The 9,054-nt window shown below is 50.8% G+C and overlaps 2 protein-coding genes across 2 annotated transcripts; both read left to right on the forward strand.

The window, feature by feature from the left end:
- Positions 1–323: 323 nt before the first annotated feature.
- Positions 324–3,278, forward strand: COCSUDRAFT_59433 (S-adenosyl-L-methionine-dependent methyltransferase; the record flags this gene model as incomplete). Its single annotated transcript, XM_005651422.1, has 6 exons — positions 324–338; positions 854–987; positions 1,164–1,326; positions 1,797–1,925; positions 2,416–2,549; positions 3,050–3,278. 6 exons carry the CDS (start codon positions 324–326, stop codon positions 3,276–3,278), a joined length of 804 nt encoding a protein of 267 aa, XP_005651479.1.
- A 1,749-nt stretch (positions 3,279–5,027) lies between these two features.
- COCSUDRAFT_59434 (hypothetical protein) lies at positions 5,028–9,045 on the forward strand (the record flags this gene model as incomplete). Its single annotated transcript, XM_005651423.1, has 12 exons — positions 5,028–5,112; positions 5,285–5,359; positions 5,526–5,589; positions 5,773–5,926; positions 6,069–6,213; positions 6,442–6,515; positions 6,726–6,812; positions 7,055–7,165; positions 7,419–7,535; positions 7,874–8,026; positions 8,398–8,568; positions 8,968–9,045. 12 exons carry the CDS (start codon positions 5,028–5,030, stop codon positions 9,043–9,045), a joined length of 1,314 nt encoding a protein of 437 aa, XP_005651480.1.
- Between the last annotated feature and the right edge of the window lie 9 nt (positions 9,046–9,054).

Consider the following 9,054-nt stretch of genomic DNA (forward strand, 5'->3'; position numbering starts at 1 on the left):
ATCCAAAGGACTTTCATGATAACTTGCCTCAGTGTCTTGGGGAGAGAAAGCAAGTTGCATCAAAGGGACCTCTTCAATCATCCTGCAGCTCAGACTCCAGACGATATTATGAAAAGCAAACGGGCAATAGTGTAATTACCTCCTGGAGCTGGAGCGTAGGCCTGTGCTGGGGCAGCCACGTATTGTGGTTGGGCTCCTGCCGGATCGTATGTTGTGTACGAGGCCATGCTGCCAAGGTCACCTGCTCTTAGAGGATTGTTCACTGATCCAGAGTGTAAAAACTCGGATGCAATTCACTCATCCAATTTCGTCTTCAAAGGACAATGAGGCAGAGGAAGGTACCCTCAGAAGGAACGCCGTGGTGCACGTACTTGCTTGTGCTCCTGCGGGCACGTGCAGTGCAATTTCTCGAGAGAAAGGGCACAGCTTTCAAGGAGCAAAAACGAAAACAACAATCTCCCATGCTCCCCTTTGCATTGTTGAGCCGATCCCTGGCAAGCACAGCCCACACGGGATTGGACTGCTCGCTTACAACGGTGATTGCACGACACGTGCTCCACAAAACTCGGCAAACCAGCGGAAAGAGGACTATGGCGAAGATTGCAGCGATCGAAGCGACCCATATTCATAAGATTGCATCTGAAGGGTTCAGCCTGCAGGTAAACACTGAGGGCTACACTTTGAAACCCCTGCGATGCCCGGCGCCCCATCCTGGTCTCAGTTTGAGGATGGGGCTATGAGAAACATCAATGCTGGATCGTTATGTCATACTAAACTGGACAACAGATGTGCAGGCTAGAAGCTCCTCTCCATAAGGGACAACGACATATGACTAAGAACCCCAGTGTGGCAGGTGGATGCGTATGAGCAAGGGCGGCCAAGCTATCCGCAGGACGGCTTGAAGTACGCCCTAAAGGAGCTGGGACTCGACCAGGGCCTCCCAAAAAAAGCTGTTGATCTTGCTGCTGGCACTGGCAAGCTCACCAGGTCTGAACTCACACAAATCAAAGCTACGTCTGATCGATGCAGCATTCCTGTCTTCTCACTTTGTGCGGGGCATCCTGTGCATGCACAGTGACACCTGACATGTGTGGGAAATTGTGCAGCCAGTCAAGTGCTGCCAGATTTTGCCGCTAGACTCAAGTCTTGAGCATGCTGCTTAGGTTGCTGGTACGCGTTCCTGGGCTGGATGTTGTGGCGGTGGAGCCAAATGAGGCCATGATAGGGGGCTTCAGGAAGGTCCTGCCGGATGTAGAGATCCTGCACGGCGCTGCACAGCAGCTGCCCTTCGATGACGGCTCCATCGACGCTGTCTTTGTCGGCCAGGTGACAAATAGCCCTTCGCCCCGCACAATATGACCCACTGCTCGCCCACAAAATGCAAGCGCCCACTCCCCCTGGTTGACCGCATGTTGGCAATCAGTCCCTTCCAAGACGGCCAGTCAACGTCTCATTGCAGCATGACCTGTAATTACTGGCCACCCATGCCGGCATTTCTGGGGATTCCATCCACAGCTATGTTGGCTGAGCAACATCTGTGCTGAAGGGCAGAAACTTCCAAAAGTAGCTTTGTGAACCTATTTCAACGTTGTGGCCCCGGTTGGGGGGGAGAGTCACAAGTACTGAGCACCGTGCCCACGGTTGGTTGGGTCTTGCATAGATCTGGCGAGTCCAACAAGGGGTACGAATGTGGCAACCTTCAAATGCAGCTTGTTTGCAGGACGCACCTTGCCTCTTGGCAGGAAAAGCGTGTAGTAAATCTGAGAAATAATAAAAGTTAGAGGGTCTGATTGCAGGGCTTCCACTGGTTTGCGCACGAGGCAGCGCTGTCAGAAATTCACCGCGTGCTGCGGCCGGGCGGCGGCCTGGCACTGCTGTGGAACAGGGAGGATGACGGCGTTCCCTGGGCCGCAGAACTGCTGCAGGTTCACAGCCCAAATCTGCGTTGCTGTGAGCATGCTTTCTGTATTAGGTTGCCCTCGGTAGATGCCAATGGATTACTCAAGGCCAGAGGATTGCGATTTTGTGCTACCAAATTCCCCTTTCCTCCGCAGGATTAGGGGGTACTACTATTAGATATGATAGTAGATGTAGAGTCAGGTAAAGTATCCCCTGACAGGATGTGAGAAGTTCACCCACAGCATCCTTTAGCATGCAGCTGTAAAGACGGGCATCTATGACGCCAGCTGGCGGTGCTGGTTTTAAGAGTCTCTATTCCCTAGCCAGTCACCTTGCAAACGCATCCCTCATCTACTGATTTCCTCCTGCATCATATTGCCCTAGGAGGTGTGAGGGGCCTGTCACATGTAATTTTCAAAGCCCTCAAGGTGCAATGGAAACACCTGATATGAACAGTAGGAATGCAAGAACAAGCCTGACTCGTTTGCAGCATCAAGCCTTGTAAATGAGCTGCAGGTGTTTGAGCCGCTCAGCCGGGGGATCCCCCAGTACTGGACAGGGGAGTGGGTGCGCGTGTGGGAGGGTGACTACGCAAAACAGCACTTTGATGTCCCCGATAAGGACCCGCGCTCCAAGAGCGAGTTCTTCAGGTGGAGTTCCTATCTTGGCGCTCAGGAACATGCATGGAAGACTACTGGCATCTACATCTAAGCTGTTGCTCATCCTGGAGAGTAGCAATATGCAGGAAATGAGGAATTGGCATGGGCATGCCTGTCAAGCTTTTGCTGGACTGGTCACATGCTTCTTCAGCAGATCTCTGAAGTGCTTGATGAGCTTGTGTCACACCAGCTGCAGCTGGTCTCACAAGTCTCCCAAAGCCTTGCTCGGGATTTACATCTCATAGGCAAGAGAATAGAGGGAAGGTGCCGCGGTGTGCAGTTCTGAGCGCAGAGCCGCCCAAGAGCATGAGTGGGGTCTCGCTAAAATGAATGTTTACTGAAGCACACTTGGGATTCAATTCCGAGCTTTTGGATGTCATGCTGGGCGCTGCCTCTGAGAACCAGGGTCACAGACCGGATCAGTCCTAATATGGCTGGAAGCCATGTAATTTACATCTTGTAATGTGACTGATCAACACTGACCGGTGCAGGCACTCCGTCAAGGTGACGCGGCAGCAGGCTTGGCTGCGGATTCTGTCCAGGAGTTATGTGGCATCCCTGGAACCAGAGAAGCAGGCAGAGGTGAAGGCGCAAGTAAACGCAGTCTTACACCGGCACAGCGACAGATTTGTGGCGCCGCACGCCGGTGCAGACAGGTCGCATGAGCTGGCGGAAATTCCCCTGCTGCTGGAGGTGTTCATCGCGCGCAAAAGAGGATAGAAGTGAGCCGACGGGGTGATGTCAGCAAGCAGCACGGGCGCAGGAGCTGCCCGAGAAATTCCTCTGCGGCTGGAGGTGTTTGTTTCACCCCCTTCTGCTCGCAACAAAGCGGATATGATGATGTTATCAGCATTCTGAAGCGCAGGAGAATTTTTGAACAACAAGATTTCTCCAGCAGTGCAGCTGGTGAATAGCTGCAGCTGCACAGCTGGAGATCACAGGAGCTCACTGCTGTCACATCAAAAGCCAACTTCAGTTCTGCTCTTGTCAGAAATGTTCCATGTGTGCAGTGAATAATTGCACGAGTCCCGTGTCAGTCTTTGTCGTCTCGAATGACAATTACTAGCGCAATGCAGCGGCTTGCGGTGAAATTTACGCTGCAGGAGCTACTGTACTTATTCTCACAATGGAGGCCATGAAGCAGGATACATTGATCCTGCAGAGAATCCAGGACGCATGACTACATTTTATTGCTGATTGACACCAGCGGCAATGTTTCTCTAAGGCCCAGCTACTAGCTGTGAGTTAGTAACTTGCATGTGACAGACATTTAATATTGATTTGGCCATGGCAGCCAACAGCATGATGGACCGTCTCCAGCCCACAGTATTCCTTGCCAAACTTTTGCTGTTGAGAATGAGTGACAAGACACTAGAGCTGAACTTGAGCTCTTTTAGCAATAAGTAGTAATCTTGTCTGCAGACGCACCTTACCTTCGGCAGGAAAAGCGTGTAATAATAATAATAATAAAGTAATCAGGCCTATGCACATGTGGGGCACGTGCCTGTCCCAGAGAGGCTAGTCAGCTGCGCAGCTATGCCTGCAACTTGCAGATGTGCATTAATACAGCGTTATTGCGCGATGCTCGGTGCATGCGGAATGCTTTAGATGGGAAGTTTACTCGTCTCTCCCAGTGGAAGGAAGTTGGGAAATGACATCATGATGATCAGGCGATCAGGATAAGCTCAGCTTCCTCTTAGTAGTTGCCAGCTTCCCCTCTTAGGCTTGGAAGGGCCCCCACGTCGTCCGCCCTGTGGTGCACTCCAATTATAGGACATCCTTCTTAATTGTTGGAAGGACTTTTGTTTGAGCAGATCAATATTTGCAATCGTCTTGCTTGCACATTATCGTGTAGCATCGACAAATCAGTCTTCGATCAGGATCGCACTCCAAAAGGTGCTAGTTCAATTGCATCCGGCACATGCCGGCCGCTGACATTTACATTCTCACAGTGACTGGCATTGCGTTGCTTCGGATACTCGATCAGTAATCAACGCTTGATTTATTGCTATGTGCTTCACTCCATCACAGACAATAGTTGACATTTGTGTGCTTTCGGATGTTGTATCTTCGATAGCCACCGAGAAATTATTGTTCCGAATCTGGTTTCTTGCAGGTGTGTCGCAATTTGGATAGATTTCTGATTGCAAGGTTGACATCATGAAGGTATGCCGCCCCTTCTTTGATGCTATGTTGGGAAGGGATCGCTTTTCGGATGCACTCCGCTGCCACGGTTTCAGCAAGGAACAATGCCTGTTATGGGTGTGGATCATTGTGACGTGCAGAAAGATAAGACAGCTGGTGGCTTTTGGGGTTATAGTGTCACTTTACGTTTCTAAGCGCATATTGCCTACGGCAGCCGGATCGCTTTGTGGTCTCGCAAGAAATGTATGCGCGGAAGAACTGCAAAGTTAGTGCACGGGCGTCGTTTGCTAACCAGTGATAGTCTACACCTGCGTTGTGCAGGTGATGTTCGTTGGGGCGCTGGTTGCGCTCCTGGCAGTCACTGCCACCGCACAGCCCTTCTTGCCAGGAACCGGGTTCCTGCCTTTGGGTGCGCTGCTGGCTATAATGTCCCTCTACCGAAAGCGTAACGAGTATTTATCATACGTGAATTCTTTCGCATCTTATATGATTTCTTGAAGTGTGCACACTTATATGATTTCTTGAAGTGTGCACACGGGAATGCGTATTTCGGACCTTAAGATTGTGCTTGTAACGCGCAGGCAACCTCCGGACGACTGACAGCGGAGGTCCCTACAACATCTCACTCCTCACAGTGCAGGCCAACGAGATCAAGGGTAAATTCTTTCACGCATCATCGCGTCAGAATTTCGTGAAATTTGCTGCCTTCGTTGGTAGCAGGACTTGCTTCATGCCCTCCTTTTGTGATTATAATACGTGTTGAGCATCTGAAATCAAAACCCGTTCAAGGCACAAAGCATCAGCGTATTGCTCTTGCCACAGGAGCTCTGGCTGCAAAGAAGAACTTCACTGACAAGGACATCATCCACTTCCTGACTAACGTTGAGTAAGTGAATCCATTTTCTGACACCAGCCATGTCAATGAAGCTCTTTGTCTTGCCACTTTGAATATGTAGTACAGTGATAAGAACAAGGCTCATCACTTGTGGTGGGAAAAATTGTTGTGCCCTGTGGCCCATCACATTCGACACATGCTGCTTGCCTTCTAAAGTGCATTCATTGTGTGCAGGTGCCTGGAGGGTCTGTTTGACACATGGGGCACCTTCGGCTACGGCTTCAACAACAATCTCACCCTGGGAGGGCCCACCCCCATCGGAGCCAGGAAGGCCAACCTGTCAGATGAAGTCCTGCCCTTCATGCAGGAGGTCGCCCTGAACGAGCAGGTGCAGCTCCTCACCAAAATGACTTTTCAAATGACATTCACGAAAGCAGTTTGATCTGATCAAAGAAGGCTGCAGAGCAATGTCAGCCCCGGCAGATGTGGTTGCCGATGCCCTGCGTGAGTTTTTACTGCCTGCCTTGCAGGGTCACGCGCTATTCACCCGCCAGGCTGGCAGTGACCTGCCCTGCCCGGCCATCGACTTTACCGGTGGATTCAACAAGTACTTTGGCGCAGCCTACAACCTGACCGGCAACGAGACCATCGAGTCCAAGTTTGGCGCGCCCTTCGGTGCGCTCTCCTCCATAAAATCCCCCCTGTAAAGGCAAAATCCCTAAATCCGATTTTTTGTGTTTTGCACTGGCCTCTTTGTCTTTGTCCTTGTCCTCGTCCCACTGGTATATTGCAGAATTTGAGGATAGAATTACTTAAGGTTGAATGCACTGAAATGGGCAAACTTGATCCAAGCAGGAAGGGTGCTGCTGTGCTCCGGCTGAGGTTGTGTGTGCATGCGTGCAGACCCTTTTGCCAACGATGAGAACTACCTGCTATCTGTGCTCTCCCTGGAGGAGCTCGGAGCTACCGGCAACAAGGTGTGCACATGTCTCAGCCCTATTTCAGATGTGTCTTCAGTACTCTAAAGAAGTGTCAAAGCCAAGCGCCATGAGCATAACAATAAGCTTGGCTTTGACACTTCTGTACAGTACTGTACTCTGACGCTGTGTGAAGCACATGAAGCTGTTATGAAGCAAGGAAACATGAGACCAAGGTAGGGGTGTTGAGCTCTGTTGTATGCATTGCAGGGTCTGACTGGACTGCTGACTAACCCTGTCCTGGCCAACGCTGTTGCCGGTCTGGCCACCAGTGCCACTGGACAGGCCACTGTGCAGGTCTGCTCCTCACCCGCCTGCAGAGTTATCCACGTGTACTTCTAATCTACAGAACTTCAACAACCTCATTAATATCGTGTTTGTTTAGGATTCGGTATGGTTGTAAGCTTATGCCTGTCAATGAGCGAGCAGCCAATGCGGCGCCTTGATTCAGCTTTCGGCTGGAGGTTGTTGCAATTGCAGTGCTGATGGTTTCGCTGGTTCCAAGTTCAAGATTTGAAATTGTTTTGTTATGTGCGCAGCGTATGCTGTTGTGGCAGCGCCGCAACAACACAGTCTACCCCTTCAACGAGACCGTGCAGCAGGTCTTTGCCCGCATCTCAGCTCTGCGCGACTCCCTTGACGGCCCTCCGGTGAGTTTAATTCCCCTGTTTTGGCATGCAGCAACCATGGATACGTTCATGTTTTGCTGGTCCCCTCAAAGATATTCATTGCAAGGGAGGCTAGTGCATTGACTTGCCTGCTCACCAGATTTTACCCTACTTTTGTTGTGTGTCAGGGGTTGCGTGCTGAAAATGACACCTGCATGTAGGCATGCAGCATGTTGATGTGCGCTGAATTCGAAGATCTAAATTTGAAACTCAAGATGTATGTGCTGTTGGCTAGGTGGACGACCAGGGACTTGTGAACACTGACTCGCGCACCATTGCTGTGCCCCAGTACTATGTCAACATGATTCCCACCGACGTCCGCGGCCTCACCTTCTCGCGCACACCCCAGCAGGTTTGTTCCCAGGGTCAATAACCTGACAAGCCTAGCGCTCCTGCCCTTTCACCGGCCAAAGCTTCCTAGGAAGTAGCAGATGTATGGTGATATTGGGGTTGGCATTTTTTCCAACTGCTCAGGAAAATTGCGATTTTGAACAGGTCATCAATGAAGCATGCAGGCATGCATGGTTCAGATGCCAATGCTTTTGTGGGAAACAATCATGGGTTTACTCAGACACTCAGTATGATCCACAACAGCAAAAATAACCTTCCCTTCCTGCTGAATCTGCATGGGAATGAAGTCTTACCTGCTTACAGCGCACGGGAATGAGGCATGATGTGTGTTTTTTCCAGATCATCAACATTGTGACCCTGGGAAGCCTGGATGGCAAGGGCGTTTTCTTCCCCAACGGTCTGGGAGGCGCCATCAACAAGCCCACCGGCTACAACGAAACCGCCTCAGGCCTTGACAGCTTCCCAGCCAGCGGCGCCAAGGTCGCCACTCAGGTGTGCACATCACCAAATTCAAATTTGAACTCCATGAATTGAAGATTTGTGACCTGTGATGGGGGATCTCTTGCGTAGCATTTCTTGAGACGCTCGTTGGGAGGGATTGCAGCCCACTTGTTTGTAGAGGTGGCAGACAAGTCGAATGATTGCACTGCACCGTTTTGCACAGGCCTGCATGCTGCAGGTGTCTTTTTGTCTGGTCAAGATTGCCGCCCACCTCATTGGCAGAATTTGGCAGACTCATTTGATGATTTGAATGCAGGTGTTCTGTTGTCTATCTGAGGCAGGTTGTGGTGGTGGCAGAGTAGGCCGTGATCATCTCTTGATGATTTAATTGACTGCTGACAACTCACCTTGTGGCTGTGCAGCTGAGCACGGAGCAGATCGGCACCATCCCAGGCCCCAAGCCGCCGGCAAACGTGACCGGCGAGCTGGACCTGACTCAGTCGCTGACCGGAGGCAAGGACAATGAGACTGCTGCCACCCGCGGCTATGTCACTGAATCCCCAGGCTCCCCCTACTTCTCCAACGCCAGCCAGGTGTGCTTCAGCCTAATTGGTCCTGCATTACTCGCCAACTACTATTCTAATGCATCTGATTACCTCCGCCTACTATCACACCCTCTGACCTTATCGATATATTGGGGAGAGCCATTTAAATTGACAATGTGTGGGAACATCAGCCGAGAACGATACGCACTAAGAAAAATCCCTGCACAAATATATGGGATTTGAAAGGGTGGAAAGCATCATTCAAATATTCTGTACCTGTGAGCATTTTTGATGAGAAATTGAAGTAGCTGATGGGTGTATAGCATTTCTTTTGGCTATGTCTTGCAGCCCTGAAGTGGTCTGATATGTACCACGTATTGCGCATCGCTGCTTCGAATGGTTGGAGAAAAAGATGTGATATATTCTGAGGCATCTTTCCTGTTGCAGGTGGCTGTGGCTTACCCTTTGAAGTCATCCGATGCTTCCACCCCCGTTGCCGCCGGCGGCCGCCGCCTCTTCTTCTAAGCAGTTTCC

Source organism: Coccomyxa subellipsoidea (genome assembly GCF_000258705.1).
Source record: "Coccomyxa subellipsoidea C-169, whole genome shotgun sequence".
Lineage (NCBI taxonomy): Eukaryota > Viridiplantae > Chlorophyta > Trebouxiophyceae > Coccomyxaceae > Coccomyxa > Coccomyxa subellipsoidea.